This window comes from Oculina patagonica, chromosome 14 (genome assembly GCF_052425735.1).
Source record: "Oculina patagonica isolate OP01 chromosome 14, crgOcupat, whole genome shotgun sequence".
Classification (NCBI taxonomy): domain Eukaryota; kingdom Metazoa; phylum Cnidaria; class Anthozoa; order Scleractinia; family Oculinidae; genus Oculina; species Oculina patagonica.
Genome location: NC_135771.1, coordinates 15,562,933 through 15,581,802, shown reverse-complemented (window position 1 = coordinate 15,581,802; position 18,870 = coordinate 15,562,933). Strand labels below are relative to the sequence as shown.

The 18,870-nt window shown below is 40.6% G+C and overlaps 1 protein-coding gene across 1 annotated transcript in view; it reads right to left on the bottom strand.

The window, feature by feature from the left end:
- The window catches only part of LOC144638009 (neuronal acetylcholine receptor subunit beta-3-like), a 43,537-nt gene extending 25,445 nt beyond the window's left edge, over window positions 1-18,092 (bottom strand). The window contains exon 1 of the mRNA XM_078497108.1: window positions 17,530-18,092. Coding sequence (XP_078353234.1) covers window positions 17,530-17,542 — 13 coding nt within the window. The 5' untranslated portion in view covers window positions 17,543-18,092. The remainder of the gene's footprint in view (window positions 1-17,529) is intronic.
- Between the last annotated feature and the right edge of the window lie 778 nt (window positions 18,093-18,870).

Genomic DNA, 18,870 nt, shown 5'->3' with positions numbered 1-18,870 from the left:
AATATCAAAAAAAATAAAAATTACAAAAAAAAAAAACCGCTTTCATTTATTCCCACGGATGTGACTATGGTTTACTGGTCAAGGTTATCGAAACACATAATTATGAAGCTACATGTTTAGTATCTATCTCAAATCAGGACTTTCTAAGGTTTCATCGCTTATAATTTATCAGTCAGAATCAGCTTAATTAAAAGTGCCAAGTGCAATTTCTTAAATATTCTGCATTTTGAAATTGCAAATAAAATTTATTGATGATTTTTACTCATATTCTGGTAGCCAGAAACATTCGAGGGGTAATGGTCAAATGATAACCGTCACGAATATAGATAGACAATCACAAAAACAAAAAACATAGCCAGCCTAGTACCTATATACAGTAGTACCAGTAGTACCTGTAGTACCTGTAGTACCTGTAGTACCTTAGTACCTGTAGTACCTGTAGTACCTATATACCTGTAGTACCAGTAGTACCTATATACCTGTAGTACCAGTAAACAGTATACCTTAGTACCAATATACTATAGTACCTATATACCTGTATACCTATATACCATAACAATACCTGATACCAGTAGTACCATGGTACCTGTAGTACAGAGACCTGAGTACAGAACCTGAAACCAGATACCTGTAGTACCAGTGGTACCTTAGTACAGTAGTACCATGGTACCTGTAACCAAACTAAGACCTGTAGTACCTGTATACAAACAGTAACCATACATAACAGGTACCTGAGTACAGAACTATAGACCTTATACCAAAAACTATACAGTATACCTGTATACCAAACCTAACCTGTATACCAGATACAAACCAAAAACCTGATAAACCTAACCTGAAAAATACAAAACATAATACTACAAAATAAATATTCTAACGCCTTTATCTACAAATAATTAGCACCCTTGTCTTTCAAGCAGGAGGTAAACGAACTGATGGGCTCAACTCCCGAGGCCTTCTTCTAAACCATTTTCTATAATTCCACTGTGTAGCTTAATAGTCAAATTGGGTGGTTTAGGTCTAAGTCTATTAAGGGTTGGTGTCGTATACTAAAAAGGCTGCATCGCTTTTTCTTTTAAGTGTTCGGTGCGAGTAAGTTTCCCGTTGGGGTTAAACGTGTTCCTGTGTTTCTTGAACATTTCTTGTTGTGCCTATATTGGCTGTGTCAATGGACTTTCTTTGGCGTTTTTGAAATATTTATTTTTGTTTTCTTTGGATTGATTTTTACATCCACGTTTCGCATAGGACGAAAGGACGTTTAAACAGTTCTGCAATCCAACTTTGGATCTTGTAGTTATAATATCTGCGTACAACAGGGAGTTTATTTTTGTTCCTTTGATACTGTCTAGGTGTTTTCAATAATTGGCAATTATTTATATAGAGATTAAATAAAAGGGGGCTTAGGATACACCCTTGACGTACACCTCGTGAGTTGCGAGATCGTGTTTTGTTTTCTCCGACTCTTATTGAGCTGAAGAGTTGCAGTAAAGGCTTTTAATTAAATTGTAAAAATTTCCTCCTATGTTCACTTTGAGTAACTTATAAAATAATCCCTCGTGCCAAACGGAGTCGAAAGCTTTGCGGAAATCTACGAAGCAAGATAGATTTTCTCTTTGTGGTAGTGGACATATTTATCTATTAGGGTTCGTAAGGTAAAAACATGGTCTGCAGTGCGGTTTTCAGGCAGAAAGCCTATTTGTGAATTATGTAAAATCTTGTTGTCTTCAAAATATAAGTATAATCTTTGATTCAGAATGGAACAAAATAGCTTACCAAGACAACTAGAAACAATATGCCTCTATAGTTTGTCGGATCACTCTTGTCACCTGATTTGTAGATTGGGGTTATAAGGCCTTGACACCAAACATCTGGCATATGTCCTGATCGCAGAATAAGGTTGAAAAGTTTGATATAAACAGGCATAAGAGATCCAAGGCTCGCTTTGATCATTTCATTTCTTATTTTGTCAGCAAATGGCGATTTTTTGTTCTTCAGTTTCTTTACCGCTTGACGTATTTCTTGCTCATTTATTTCGTGATCTAAGTTGTTAATCTGTTCTTTTCCATTTTCTAATCTTTGCAGTTCACAAACTTCTGCTCAGGTATGGAAACTGTCGTGTTTTTGGAATGTAAGGATTGGAAATGATTAAGCCATGTTTCTTCTGAGATTGGGGCGGGAGCGTTTTCGTCGATAGTGTCGCTCATCGATTTTAAACAACTCCAAAACGACTCTTTGTCAGGGTTTAATGCTAGTTCATCGAGTTGCAGAGTTTTTTCGTCCTGAAACTTTTTCCTTTTTGAGTCAATTAGCTTTTTATATCATTCAAGGTTTTGTGAATTTCTCCCGTAATTCAGGGTCTAGAGGATTGCGATGTTTTCTGTTTGATTTTTCGCTTCGTGTCTTTTTAGTCGACTTCACGGTCAACCTTTTTTATTAGATGTTTTTTTTATACGTTTAGTTTTACTTTTCTTGGGTTGTTCGGGGTTCTATTCATCTAAAGACGTTTACTCTTCGGCTTCGATCTTTTCTGTTTTGGTCCGTACGTTGTTTTATCTTCCCACTGCCGTGGACGACTCTGGTTGGGTTCGCTTTCTGTCGCGGCTGCTGCTCCTGTCCGACCGGACAACCGATTGCTCTATCACTTATGTATCGATACACTTGTGAGACCAGTAGTACTAGTAGTACCGTAGTACCTTATCCAGTAGTACAGTAGTACCAGTAGTACCATAGTACCAGTAGTACCAGTAGTACTAGTAGTACCTGTAGTCATAGTCATAGTACCATAGTACCATAGTACCAGTAGTACAGTAGTACCTTATCCAGTAGTACCAATACTATGGTACCTGTAGTACCATAGTACTATATCCTGTATCCATACCTTACCATATCCAGTAGTACCTTCCAGTAGTACCTATACCAGTAGTACCTATCCATATCATATCCTTATCCATACCATAGTACCTGGTACTGGTAGTCCATAGTACCATAGTACCTTACTGGTGTATAGTCCAGTAGTACCATATACCTGTATGGTATCCATAGTCCAGTAGTACCATAGTACTGTATCCATATACCTTAACCTTATCCATTCCATATACCTTATCCTATACCTTATCCATATCACCTATCCATAGTACTATATCCTTATCCATATCCTACTATCCATATCCTATCCATCTCCTATCCATACCAATACCTTACCTATCAATACCATATCCTACCTACCATATACCTTACCATAGTACCTGTATCCATATACCATATACTACCTATCCATATACCATATACTATTCCTTACCATAACATATACATAGTACCTAATACTATATACCATATACCTAACCATAGTACTGTACTACCGTACTACTGTACTACCTAACCGTATACCTTACTTCATACTACTACTACTACTCTACTACCCTACTACTATACTACTGTACTACTATCTAAACTACTGTACTACTGTACTCTATACTAATACTCTGTACTACTTACTACTGTACTACTATACTATATACTACAGTACCACTCTACTACTGGTACTACTGGTACTACCGGTAGTACCAGTACTACTGACTGTACTACTATACTACATACTACTGTACTACTCTACTAATACTACTACCCTTACTACATACTAATACTACTGTACTATACTATCTACTATATACTACTGTACTACAACTACTAACTACTTACTACTGTACTACTACTTCTTACTACTGTACTCTGTACTACCTACTGTACTATGTACTATCGTACTACTTTCTCAGTACTACTAGTACTACTGGTACTACAGTACCACTACTGTACTACAGTACTACTACTAACCTGTCTACTCTCTACTACCTACACTACTCTGTACTCTCACACTACTGTACTATCTCCATACTCCATACTCTACTACTGTACTACTATACTACTATCTACATACCCTGTACTATTGTACTATAGGTATACTAGTACTACTGTACTACAGTACCACTGTACTACTTGTACTACAGGTACTACTGGTACTACTGGTACTACTGTTACTACCATACTACAGTACTACTGGTACTACAGTACCACTCTACTATTGTACTATACTGGTACTACAGTACCACTGGTACTACTGGTACTACCGACCACTGTACTATTGTACTATATACTACTGGTACTACAGTACTACTGGTACTACAGTACTACAAGTACTACAGTACTACTGGTACTACTGGTACTACATACTACTGGTACTACTGGTACTACCAGTACTACTGTACTACAACCACTGTACTATTGTACTAATACTACTGACTACATACTACTATACTTCTGTACTACAGTACCACTGTACTACTGGTACTACAGTACTACTGGTACTACTGTACTACTACCCTGTACTACCCACTACAGGTACTACTGTACTACAGTACTAACTACTGGTACTACTGTACTACTGTACTACTGTACTACTGTACTACTGTACTACATACTACACTAAGTACTACTGTACTACATACTACTACTACTCACTACTATCTCATACTACTACTACCGGTACTACCGTACTACTACTAATACTACTGTACTCTCTACAACTACATACTACTACTACTGGTACTACAGACTACTGTACTACTGTACTACCATACTACTGTACTACATACCACTTTCTATTACTATACTCTGTACTACATACTACTAACTTCTTACTACATACCACTGTACTACTGTACTACAGTACTACGTACTACTGGTACTACAGTACCACTGTACTACCCACTACAGTACTACTGTACTACATACTACCTACTGTACTACTGTACTACTGTCTACTGTACTACTGTACTACAGTACTACTACTACTACTGTACTACAACTACTATCTACTACTACTACTCTACTCTACTACCGTACTACCGTACTACATACTATATACTACTGTACTACATCTACTCTCAACTACTGTACTACTGTACTACAACTACTGTACTACTGTACTACCATACTACTGTACTACATACCACTTACTATTACTAAACTACTGTACTACAACTCTCTTCTCTACACCCTTACTACTGTACTACATACTACTGTACTACTGTACTACTACCCTTACTACCCCTCAACTACTCTCTTCTACCTCTACTCTACTACTGTACTACTCTCTCTCCCTAACCTGTCTACAACTACTACTACACTACTTACTACTACAACTACCCTCCTATCTACTGTACTACACTCACTACTGACTCTTCTCCTACTGACTCTGCTACCAACTACCACTACCTCCCCTACTACTACTCTGCCAACCTGACTACTGACTCTCTACCTCTGCCTCCACTACACTACTACACTCTACACTCTCTACCCTACTATACTATACTACTGTACTACACTACTAACTTCTGCACCCTGACTACTTCTAACTACTGACTACTGTACTACACCTACTACCCACTACTACTTCTCCTAACTACTGACTACTGACTCTGACTACTTCTACCTACCTACACCTACACTCTACTCTACTCTCTACCTCACTCCTCACTAACTACTGTACTACTACTACAACTACTGACTACTGACTCTGACTACTGACTCTCTCCTACCAACCACCACTACTGACTCACCTGACTACTGTACTACCTACTACTGACTCCTACAAACTACACACTACCTGACTACAACTACTGACTACTGACTACCATACCTTACTACCCTACTATCTATACTACTGTACTACAACTCTCTTCTGTACTACACCATACTACTGTACTACCTCTACCTCTCCCTACTCCCCTCAGACTACTACTACCTACTACTGACTACTGCTACTGACTCTGACTCTACTACTGTACTACCTACCTCTCTGTCTACTACTACCTCTATCTACACTACACACCCTACCTCTCTGCTTCTCGTTCTACAACTACTGACTACTGACTCAACTACACTACTGTACTACAACCTACTATCTACTACTGACACCACTACTGACTACTGTACTACCTCTGACTCTCTCACCTCTACTGCTACACTCTCTACTACTACTACTCTACACTACCTTCTTCTACCTCTACTGTACTACAACTACTGACTACTTACTACACCTTACTACCCTCTCTCACTACTGACTACTACTACTGACTACTCTCCTACCTACTACTGTACTACAACTACTACTCTACTACTATACTCTCTCTCTACTGACTACTACTACACTACTGACTACTACTACTGACTACTGACTACTGCTCACTCTTACTACACCTACTACTACTCCTAACTACACTACCTACTGCTCACTCTGACTACCATACTACACTACTGACTACTGACTACTACTACTTACTACAACCTACTATCTACTACTGCTCTACTAACTTCTGTCTACCCTGACTACCTACACTACTAGACTACTGTACTACAACCTACTACCCCTCTCTGGCTACACTAACTACTACTGACTCTCTACTTACTACTACTCTGACTCTACTTCTACCTTACTTCTCTCTCTCTCCCTCCTCTCCTGCTCCTACTCTGACTACTCTCTCTCTCTCTCTGCTTTACCATCTACCTACTCTCCACTCTCTACCTACTCTCTCTCTCCTCCTACTCTGACACCCTCTACTCTACTGCTCCTTCTTTTACCTTACTACTTACTACACTACTTACTCTTACTACACCTTACTACCCCTCCTACTCTCCTACTCTACTCTCTCTCTCTACTCCTCTCCTCTCTCTCTCTTTCTCTTCTCCCCCTCTACTCTCTCTTCTTCTCTCTCTCTCTTCTACTTCTAACCTCTCTCTCTCTCTCCTTCTAACCTCTCTGCTTACTTACTACACCCTCCCCTCTCCTCCTCCTTCCTCCTCCTCTTCTCTCCTCTCTTCTTTCCCCACTCCCCCTCTTCTACCCCCTCTCTCCTACTTCTTCTTCTCCTCCTCTCACTTTCCCTCTCCCCTCATTTCCTCTCTCCCTCCACTTCTCTTTCTTCTTACTCCTTCTCCCTCCCTTTTTATTCTCTCTTCCTCATCTTCTTTCTCTCTCTTCTTTATTTCGTTCCCCCCTTTTTTTTTTTTTTCTTTTTTTTTTTTTTTTTTTTTTTTTTTTTTGTTTTTTGTTTTTTATTTTTTTTGGGGCTTCCCTCCTTACTTTTTTTTCTTTTTTTTTTTTTTTTCTTTTTTTTTGCCGTCCTGGTTCTTCTCTTCTGCCTCTCTGCTGGGTGGCTGGGTGCGACGTTCTGGTGGCTGCCTGTGGGTCCGCTGGCGTCGTCCGTCCTATTTCTCTTTTTAGTTGTGTCGCCTACCTCTTTTTCCCTCTTGGGGTGCTCTGTTTTCTTTTTTTTGTCGCTCCTCGCTATTTTTATGCGGTTCTTCCTTACGGCTGCCCGTAGCCTTCGGGCTCCCTGGCGGGCGACTTCCTCTTCTCCCCCCTCCCCCTCCCAGTCTTTGGGGGCCCCGGCTGTTTGCTCGCTTTTTTTGTCTTTTTTTTCCTCCTCCTTTTTTTTTTCTCCTTCCGACTTCTCGTTTGGGTCACTTTTGCCCTCTTTTTTTTGTTCGGGCAGTACGTACTTGTGCGTGTCTCTCCCCCCGCTCCCCCTGCTTCCTTCCTCTCCTTTTCTCTCTCCTTTCAACCCTCCTGGCCTTCTCCCCCCCCTCTCCCCCCCTCCCCCCCCCCCACACCCCCTCTTTTCTCCACACCTCTCCTCCTCTTTCCCCCCTGGGCGTGGCTGGGCGTTCCCTTCCTGTGGCGGGAGATTTGACTGGTGGCTGTCGTCTGGCTCCTTGGTTCTTCTTTTCTTTCTGTCTAGTCGTTTTCACCACCGGGGCTTCCCTTGACTTGCGGATACCTATACGTGGCTTGCACTTACAGTTGAGGCCCGTCTCGGGGGGAGTGGTGGCAGCGAGCTCTGCAAGCAGCATGGTGGTGACCTCTCTCTCCACTCTCCACGGGGATAGCTTGTCAGAGTGGGAATACACTCGGTGGTCAGTGGTGGCCACGTGCCACTTCTGTCATACAACAGTCGTCGTGATCTCGATTTTTGGGGATTTCGTCTGTTCCATCACCTTTGCGATCTCTGCTGACGATTTATATATGATCACTACGGAGGGCTTAAGTTGGGCTTACTACTCACCAGCTGACTTTGGCACTATGGATGACTGATTGGCTGACCCAAAATAATAGTAAGTTCGCATATACTTACTAGAAGACCACTTTTGTCTTCAGAATTTGATTCCATGCTGCCAACTCATATGTATCGAAGCAGCCCATTCACAGTCTGGTGTCAAACGGCCAACTACCGATCTCAATTTGCAGATGGCTTGTGCTGGTCCGCTCCACAAACTTATCCCGGTATTCACGACATCACCTTGGTCACTAACTTTGTTTGTCCTCCGGACAAATTAACGCTGTCATCGCCACTGAAAACAGAAGGGTTAAAAAATACTTGGGCACAGCCAGTGCTGGTTTGTTTATTGCCTTTAACTTCAATGGGCAGAAGTTTGTTACTCTTAGAAGTCTATAATAGGCAAATAACGCCACACGCGAGTCCATTAACTTTTCATTTACTTACTGAGTGTTCGCGCAAACATGTTATTGATTATTGTTGCCCTTATGGCCATTCTGCATTTTACGAGCATTTGTCCTAGTCTGCTTTTTTAGCTTGCAGTAAAGCTATTACGTTTTTCGCTCTTTCAAACTGTGGCCTCCTCTGTGTTTCTTGGTGCAGTTCCTCTTTTTGCAGTGTCTTCAATTTTTTCCGGTGTTGCGTTCGTCTGATCATGTGTGCGTGGATGTGTTCGTGTCTACGGATACATCAGGCCCTAATGAACTTGTCACCTAGAGTTACGGTTTGGGCCTGTCTGATTCTCTTCTGGCATTTGGAAGCGAAGTCTCTTTTGTATGTTGGCAGGTCTTCATGGTGGATGGGGTTGTCTTCCTTGCTTGTTCCCGCGCCTCCTTAGCTTTCTCGGGCGTTTTAAACTCCATTGACTTCCTTCTTTTCCTCCTTCGCCTTTGGCTACGCCAGCTGCAGGAAAAGGGATACCTGTAACAATATGTGTCTCGCTCGGTCTCCCTCTTCCTTGTTGCTCGGGTAACACAACCAGTGGGGTCCCTTTGCCAACAGCCTAAGCAACGTCTCTTTTCAGTCATCACTGTCCGCTCCTTCTTCTTTGTCTTTAGGGTAAACTTGTCTGTCTGCTTGTCCCTCTTACCCAGTGTCTACTCGTTGTGTTGGTCTTCTCCCGTGGTGCCACGCCTAAATTCTTCGTTCTCTTTGCTTTAGCTTAGTTCTCGGAACCACCGTTCCCACTACATTGTTTGGCGGCTCTTTTGCAGCCTCTGGAACTCACTAGTGATTCTTGGCAAGAGTACTGTGGCGTTAGTTGCATGTCGGAAGCCGGTTTGTCTTCAACCGTGGCTCTGTCGTCACCATTGGTGAACGCGGAATCACACGTAACCACTTCTCCCATCGCCATCTCAGTACTCGGGAGTGAGGCCCTTCACGAGAATCATCGAGCCATCGTGACCTTTTGGATACGTGGTCGAGCTTTGTGGTCCTTTCTGCGTGAACACGACTTCAGTGTTATCAATCTATTAGTTCAGATGGATCTTAGTATTCATCCTTATCTACAACTTCTGACTTCTTCGATACAATGTCGGGCCGCCTGGAACGGCGTTTCTGCAGAAACATTCTCTTCAGTGGTGCGTAGTTACTGCGATCCTGCTTTCTTCCAGCGCATCTTCACTTGTATTCTTCCATCAACTGGTAGTTAAACAGCGAGGGACTTCACAACTTGCTTACGGTTTGACTGAAGAAGGTCCTAATGAAGGAGTTTCTTAATATCCTCCACCACACATACTATCCCTTTCTACTGACCAAATTTGGGATGTTTTACAGCTGCTTGACTCAAACTGTCCTAGAACGTACCAACAACAAGGACACCCAGCCTTTCTTCAGGTGTACCCAGCCTCCTCCTCAGGCGCTTTGCATTTTCGCTGCATTAAGTGACCTGGTGACCAGCGCGCTCATTTTCTGGTAGCCAGAAATATTCGAGGTCCTCTGTTCTATTAGCCTGTTCCAGGCGTTACTGTTCTATGAGTCAAATAAGTCTATGAGTCTATCAAACATGAGTCAAGGAGTCAAGGTGATCTTAGCACAAAGTAAGCTATTATCTATTGAACCACGGTTTCCCTTTATAAACTAATCTTAGAAGCACTCTACGTTGCTTACAGTTAGTTCTATCGTGGTTTGCTCGCGGTTAATTTGCTTGCGGTTAGCTCCACTTTAGTTTGCTTGCGGTTTAATCCGCTTTAGAATGTCATGATTTGAGAAATTGATTCCGTGCAGTTCTTCATTCATGTGGAAGGTTTTTCCCCCCAAAATCTAAGCTGATGGTGAATTACACATGTATTATTTTAACAATATTTTGTTTTTCTTGGACGTGAGAACGGTTGCAGTGTAAAGCTGTTTAATTTATTAATCGGTTTTGTCCACTGCTTGACAAATTCCTTGATGTTTACATAAAGGTTTTACTCTCTATTATCATTATCAGTTTTTCGAAATATTTAATATTTTGAATGTCCGATTCGAGAAATTGATTCCGTGCAGTTGTTCATTCATGTGGAAAATTATTTTCCCAAAAATCTAATCTGAACTGAGATGATTTAATCGAGGTTTCACTGTAATACACCTACATATGCATTGTATTTTCTGTATTTTCTGGTGGATACTGCAGAATGATATTATGCAATGGCTTTCTTTGTGTAGGTTTCTGATTGGCTGTATTCTTTAAAGCATGTACAGTAAATGTATGCACATGAAGCCAAACTGTAATACAATAGTAATCTTTCTGTATAAAAATAGTAGCCTTCTCAGCTTGGGTACACAAGGGACCAGTTCCAAAAGATTAGGATCCATCTTATTCTACATGTAATTTAAAACCAGTCTGGAATGGATCCAAATTAAACTGGACCTGGCACTTTGCAGGTCCAGTTTTGGATCCCTACCAGACTGGTTCCAAAACAATCAGATGTAAATACACTAGAAGCTGATCCTGTCTGGTTTATTTCTGTTGAGATTGAAATCTGGTCTGAAGTGAAGGCAGCATTTGTTAAATTCGTACACAGAAGACCCTCAGTTATTTCGACTATATAGAGGATATTACACGGCGGCGCGAAGATATGAATTTTATTTTCGAGTGGTAAAGCAATATTTTACGAATGAGCGGAGCGAATGAGTAAAATATTGCCTTTACCACAAGGAAATAAAATTCATATCTTCAAGTCACTGTGTAATTTTCTTGTTATTATATAGACAAAAAAAACATACATGAAGTTACAGTTAAAACATTTTTATTAATCAAAAGGTTAAACACGAGCGACTGCTAAATGTAACAATTGAGCAAATTGCAAATCTGAAAGGCAAAATTTCACGAACTGAAGCTTTCAAAAGATGTATAACGTAAATGTAAAACTGTTTATTAGCTTTCATTACTGTCACTGATAATATAATTCGCCTTTTTGAAATCTGTTTCTGCTCAAACTCACCGCTTTTTGTTTCGTTTCCTCAGAAACGATACGGTATTATTTTGGCTTCGATGTGAACTATTTACACAGTGAGGGCTACTATCCAATCAGAAGAACGGTCGTAACCACAAAGTAAATACGTTTGACTGAAGGCAATTAAGTTCGTAAAAACATGTTCTTCAAATATCGGAAAGATATTCTCAGCATGATAAAAAAATATTGAGAATCGTTGCAAACAGAAATATCTGGCGACTGCAATGGTTTTAAGTTTGATTAAAGCGATGTATTGTAAGAAAACTAGAGAAAGCTCTCGTAGCGTTTAATTGTTAAGTAAACATTCTAGCGATTTTCTGAAACGGAAGTAAATTTTCACCAATCAGTGTTTGCAAGCGCAAACAAAAAAGGGATGACTTGTCGTGTTTGCTCGCACGGGGGGCTGCTATCCAATCACAAGAACGGTCGTAACCACAAAGTAAATACGTATGACCGATGGCAATTAATTTCGTAAAAACAGTCATGTTCTTCAAATATCGGAAATATATTCCTCAGCATGACCAAAAAAATTTAGATTCGTTGCAAACAGAAATATCTAACGACTGCAATGGTTTTAAGTTTGACTAAAGCGATGTATTGTAAGAAAACTAGAGAAAGCTCTCGTAGCGTTTAATATTATTCTGAAACGGAAGTAAATTTCCACCAACCAGTGTTTACAAGCGCAAAGAAAAACGGGATGACTTGGCGTATCTCGTGTTTGCTCGCACGGTAGAGCTTAAGTGCGCTACAAAGAGAAGTGCATATTTGCAGGTGACTTACAAAGTTAATTTCACTTCATGTAACAGAGGAATGTATAAATGTGGGAGATTGCCCTATTCTATTTGTACAGGAAAATTTCACGGCATCTTCGACGTCACAAACAGCGCGAATACACGCAAAATTGCGTGGGTTCTCGCGTGGATGTACCCGGACTTGCGTGATCAGTGTCACGTCGGCGTCGCAAAAACATTCGAGTCTGCACGGAAAGTTGATAAGTTCTGCTCAAAGTTTAAATTTTGTATGGACAGTATCGTATAGCAAGGTGTGCAACTGCCGTGTCGAACTAAATTCTTCTCCTTAGTTGATGTAACGCTCAATATTAACTACCGTTGCAACTGCTGGTGCAGATTTCTGAGATTAAATTAATGATATAAACATTATTTGGATTATTCAAAGCCATCGCGGTCTGATCGAAACTCCACAGTATCGCCAAAAATGCAAATCGTTATTATCAGTGTTACCAATGCAAGGCTGTTACACTGACAACAGAAGCAACTTGGCTGTGTCTTATTCTGTGGAGATAATTTTATATTTGCCGGGAGAGCGTGCAGCGCGGATCGAGCAAAATACAATCCTGGTACGACTATATATAACATATAACTTTCTTTAAACTTGAATTTTGCTTAATTAAAAATCCTTGTTAAAAATCTGTGTATGGTAGCTTTTTACATTAATTTGCTTTGGTTGTTTACGTGTCTTTGTAAAGTGACAACAGGCATTTTATTTCGAAGAAATGGCTTCGAAACAGTGTGCTTATCTCTGTTCTTGTCGACCAGGGTTTTGGTTTGTATGAATTTGGCATTTATTTGATTTGAGTGTGATCAACTCAGAGAAGTATATACCTCAAGCTTTTTGTCAAAAGGTAATAATTTCATCTTCGATTAAAGTGTTGTTTTGCATTTTATCAGAGATCAGTAGTCACAAAACACTTTATTTATGGAACTGATTTATTTTAGGATTGTTTGTTTCAAAAAATAAACCATTTAAATTAATTGCATTACTCTGATCTTGCATTTTACTCTTGTGGTTTCATGTTTCCCCACATTGATAGGAATATATTTATTCTTTCTTTCTTGGGAAGAATGTATTTTGAAGAGCGCTCAATATTTTCTGTAAGTTATTTTTCCATTCATGTGTAACGATCTTGTGGCGCCCACGGTCATTGAGCCTGCGGCTACGCCAAGCGCAACAGGATTCCCGCTGGTTTAACCGTCGCGTAAACAAAATGATCAGATAACCAGCAACCAGGGCGGGAGAAGCGCTACGAAATAGATCGAACATTTTAATATTTACAAAGGTCGAATTTGGTTTCTCTGCTCCCTGTGCTCCCACTAGCGAATCACAGAGAACTATGAACTATGAGTGTTAGCTAGGCGGAGAACGCCTAAAATTGAAGGAAAAAGAAAACTATGTACTCACATCAGCGCTTGAAGCGATTCCTTGGCTATCCAATCCGACATGTTTCCTTTAGAAATAACCGACAATGTCCCGGATGTATTTGAATGTGGTCGAGCGCGTAACGCCCGCTTCCCAAACTTCAACAGTAAAAAACTAAGTCTTTAGCCACGGTAAAGTTCAAGCAAAATATCGTTATGACCGCCTTCAAATCAGCCCGTATAGTCTAGTTCCGAGTCCTAATTGATGTGGCTAAAGACCTTTGCTGTCTAAAGCAAGCTCAACATTATCTGTACAGTGGAACCTCGATTTAACGAACCTCTATATAACGAAGTCCTCGGTTTAACGAACGATATTCTTCAGCCCGGCCAAAGTTACAGTAAAATGTATGGAACAGGAACTCGATATAACGAGCCTCGATATAACGAAATCCTCGTTATAACGAACACAATCCAGAGACCCAAACGTAAAATGTACCTCGATATAACGACAAAATGTCAACACGCGACAAAAGATGAATGCGAACAGACCAACAAAGATGAAAATCCTTTAATCCTGTAACATGAGAACAAGTTCAAGTACAGTATGCTCTTACTATGTGCATATATTAGACATTATAAATGTTATTTTCAGAAATCGTCAATATCCGGAAATGTTGGGTTCGTAGTGCAGCGTAAAATTGTTAAAAATTGATTAACTATACCTCGATATAACAAACATTTTGGTTGTTTTTCCGCGAATTCGTTATATCGAGGTTTTCGATATAACGAACCCTCGATATAACGAACAAATTTCCCCAGTCCCTTGGCACTTCGTTAAATCGAGGTTCCACTGTACCTGGCAAAACGAGCCGACCGGTTATCTGTGTTTAACCGCCTAAAGCTCGGTTTGAGGTACGATAACAGCCGACGCACAACTTGCAAATCGTAAGACTTTCACCTTCACGGGACTTAATGATGTCCTCCGGCAAACTTCCTTTAGACAGCAGAATGGAAACCTATAGATCACAACTGTTCAACTAGTTAGCGCGCGCAACTAGAATTCAAATGAAAGAGAGGGGTTGGAGTTAGAGACTGGGCTAGACTAACCACAAGTAATTCTAGGGGGAGGGAGACGGGGGGGGGGGGGGAGACAGGGAGGGAGAAAAAAAAGTAAGATTGCATTCACTACATTAGACAGGGCGACATTTCATTGGAAGAAAGCCGAACAATTCTCCGTATCCTCAAACAAAAACAAAAAACAAAAAATGAAACCCCATACATTCCTTAACAGCCCGATAGCCACCTTTTATCAAATCAAGGTAGACATAAAATCGACAGTAGGTGTAAAATGAGAATTTAAGTTACTACTGAATATGAAGTTCTTCTTTTCATTCTGCACTCGTGCATAAATTCGGCAAATTTAACATACACTTAGGACCTTCTCCAAATTATCGTAAACCCCAAACCCACCTCTCCTTAAGTGTTACACTATTCTTACCCTTCCGCAGTCAGGAAACGAAACACTATTTCTTTTTGAAATAGCTGCTTGTTGAAATAGTTGCTTGTTGAGTCTAATGCTTGCGTGCGCTTTGCGCATGCGCATTAGACTCTTTGTTATATGAAAAAAGCTGTTAGCAATCCCAAGGGAATGGTTCGGGATCGATAATCGTTCGCTGTAATGTAGAAAACAATGATCAGCTGCAAGAACGGACTCCGTACGGACACGCACGATTAGTTTCAATTAAAAACAGCCAATCAGCGACACGTGTTCCCACGCATAATTAAAAGTTCTTTCTCAAGTCACGATTATTCAACTCTTGAACAGGACGTAATAATTTTCCAGTTAAGACATTTGTAAGCTTTTTGTGAAAATAAATCTTCGTTTTCAGTTCAGTTAAGCACTTGTGTTTTCGTCTTGCTTAAAAAGCAAGACGTCTTTGAGAAAAAATATTTCGACGGCGACTCGCGTTTATTTACACAATGCGACCAAATATTTATTTTGTTTTAAAAAATAGAAAACTTTACCTCGTATTTTGTATTTAAGTCATTCGAATTTTGACCAATTTTTTCTTTACAGTGCAAACAAAAACCTTCAAAAATAAAAGATGTACATGGATAAATGTAAATCAAGTTACGCGACTAAATCAAAATGCGTTTGTTTGGCCGCTTTGCAGTATTACACTGTCCCGGCCTTTGCCATACACTGAAATCGAATTTCATGCTTTTACGACTCTCAGAGATCTTAAGTTCTTCTTACAGCTAGAAAAATCATAAAATGGTTACATTGATATGGAAGTGATGATTCGCGAAATTTGTACATCATGATAAACAGTCTTAGCTCGATAATAATTGCCTAGTTTCCAGCGTTCAAAAGGTCATCATTATATTGACGTGAGCATTTACACCCGTTTTTAGGAAAATCTGTCACTAAGTGCTTACAGTACAATGGAGTAAAAGTCACTATTTCAAGTGCTTTTATTGCAAAATCTGTTTCAAGAGTCATCATCAAAATGGTGAAAAATCTGAAAGAAAACGATGTGAAGTTCTTCAACCCTTGTTGTAATGAACATGCTTTTTGTAAATCGTCACGCAATCTTGTCCAAATGTTTAATCGTTTCTGCTTTTACGGACAATACGGAAGAAGTAACATCAACTCTAGACTTGTTTCAAGTCGCTCGTTAGATTCGGATACGGAAACGGAGGGCGCGCGCAGGCATGAGAAACAAAATGGCGGAGGATCGTTGCGGAACGAGCGACTTGGCTCACCTGCAGCGCGCCAATTCTGAAATATGGCGTCACCAGTGGATTTTTCCACCGGTGACGCCATCGAGATTATGTCAATCATATTGTATTGCGCGCGAACTTACTGAGCGCGCTGTGCCCGCCAACTTAGCGCGCGCTGCTCGCGAGACAAGCTTGCGTTTAACTTTTCAGCTCTTAAGTAGACTTGTTTCCTTCTCACATCGGCAGTTAAACCAGTTTTGGAACAAACAACACAAATGTCTTTTTTTGTGCATGTCCCTTTTAAATCTTACAGAAATGAGAGAGCCTACAAGGGTCCTAAGTATGATTTCCCACAAAAAGGGAAGAAAATCGCAATTTTAACACACGCCACAGCGCGCGTCAGCTGCACACGGCGCACGAAACTGACGTCAATACGATAAAAGAAACCAATTCAGTGCGCACAAGCATGATGCAATTTTTCGCGGCAATAAACGTCAGCCAGAATCGATTTCACTTCATCGCAGTTCATGAAACGAAACAACTCCAACAGGCTCTCATGCTCACAGTCAGAAATATCGATAGAATCTCTCGTCTTCGCCAATTCACCGTAAAACATGGCAAAAAAATACTGGGCTACTGATCGCCAACAAGAATTTGTGAGCTGGAATTTCCTTCATACTTTCACTTCCGTCTTGGCGAACAACAAACTTCATATCGCTCAAGAGCTCGTTGTTGAACATGAGCTTACATCTTTCGCTGATTGTACATCTAGATGTTGCTTCCCAGTAATCTTCACTCCCCACATCGAGAGACATGCTTCGAGAATTTAGTTTGACAGGAAAAATCTTCGAACGCTAAGCTCCTGCTTTCGTTTTCGTGCAAGTTGAAACGACTCACACTAAAGTCATGGTTTGACATTGCGGGCTCAATCTCGTGCTCATACCCTTCACACTAGCGCTCTTTCGCGTCCAAGTTGGCCCAGTAAGAAAAACGCATTGTTTGCTTGTTTCTTTTACCGTACAACGCCTTCCCAAACAAACCACTACATCTTAATTCTATGCAAAAATTGATAAGGCTTGAAAGAACTTATCTTACCCTTACCTCTGATCAGCATTACGTTCTTGAATTGTAAGCTCCAGTCGACCGTCACCAGGTCACTTGCTTCAGATTATTCTGACGGTGTCCGGTCGTTTCGAGACAAAGTCCTGAAAGTCTTTTCGAGACAAGTCGTTTCGAGACAAGTCGAGGTCGATTCGAGACACAAGTAAAGTCGTTTCGAGACAAACTGAGACACATGTAAAGTCGATTCGAGACAAACTGAAATTGCTTCGATTTAGAAGTAAACCCCCAAAAAGATCAGTATATTAGTTTGCGAATAATCTATAATTCGATCTATCGACGTAAATAATTCCCAGTGCTCCCGCGAAGTCCTTCCGATACCCAGCCCTCCTCCGCAATGAGAACACACAAACGAGACCAAGTTTATGTTTATTTACAAAAGAGATTTGGATCAATATATTTATGAGACGTACTCTATAACTCCACAATAGTTATCAAGAAACACAAATACAATCAATAAAGTTGTGTAACTCGGTGGTGCACCGGACCTCTGAAGAAACTTGAGTTTATCTAGAACCGATACAACAGGATTGCAACCGCAGACAGCTGTTTCGTCGTTATTGCGACTCTTCAGTGCGGTGTAGCGAATCTAAATGACGCCAGCTCGGAGAGCCAACGCAAATAAATTGCCCAATAACCCGTACACTGTATCAAGTTCCGTACTTTGAACTCACTTGTCCCCCGAATCACGCGCTGCCACATCACGTGTTTCGGGGAACAAGAAATTCAAAGTGTCACGGTGAGTCTCGCAAAGCAAAATAACTTAAATGTGGTATGCACAGCTATTCCGAACATTTAAGCGCATGGACAAAACCATGCTAAATAAAAGCACAGCATATCGGATCTGTAAAGATCTACGGTCCAAAAATACGTAAAAGTAAGACTAAAACTGCAAGGGACCGCAAACGATAATGCTAATAATGATAATGGGTTATTGGGCAATTTATTTGCGTTGGCTCTCCGAGCTGGCGTCATTTAGATTCGCTACACCGCACTGAAGAGTCGCAATAACGACGAACCAGATGTCTGCGGTTGCAATCCTGCTGTATCGGTTCTAGTCGTGGTGTTGTCTCGCAAAGTCTATTTTTCACGTAGTATGATCAGCCTTGCTTTCAGTTGTCTGTTATTTCATTTTATTGCTGATCAGATCTCTCAGTAGATCCTACGAATAGTAAAATATTCTCACTACCTACAACACACATGAATATAACAATGAGATATGGAAGGGTGAAAATGGTCCCTGTCCACAGAAGTGGACAGCGGTATACTCACATGCATTGAAGGTAGTGCACCGCGTCATGGCCAGGGGCGTGGTGGGTGGGT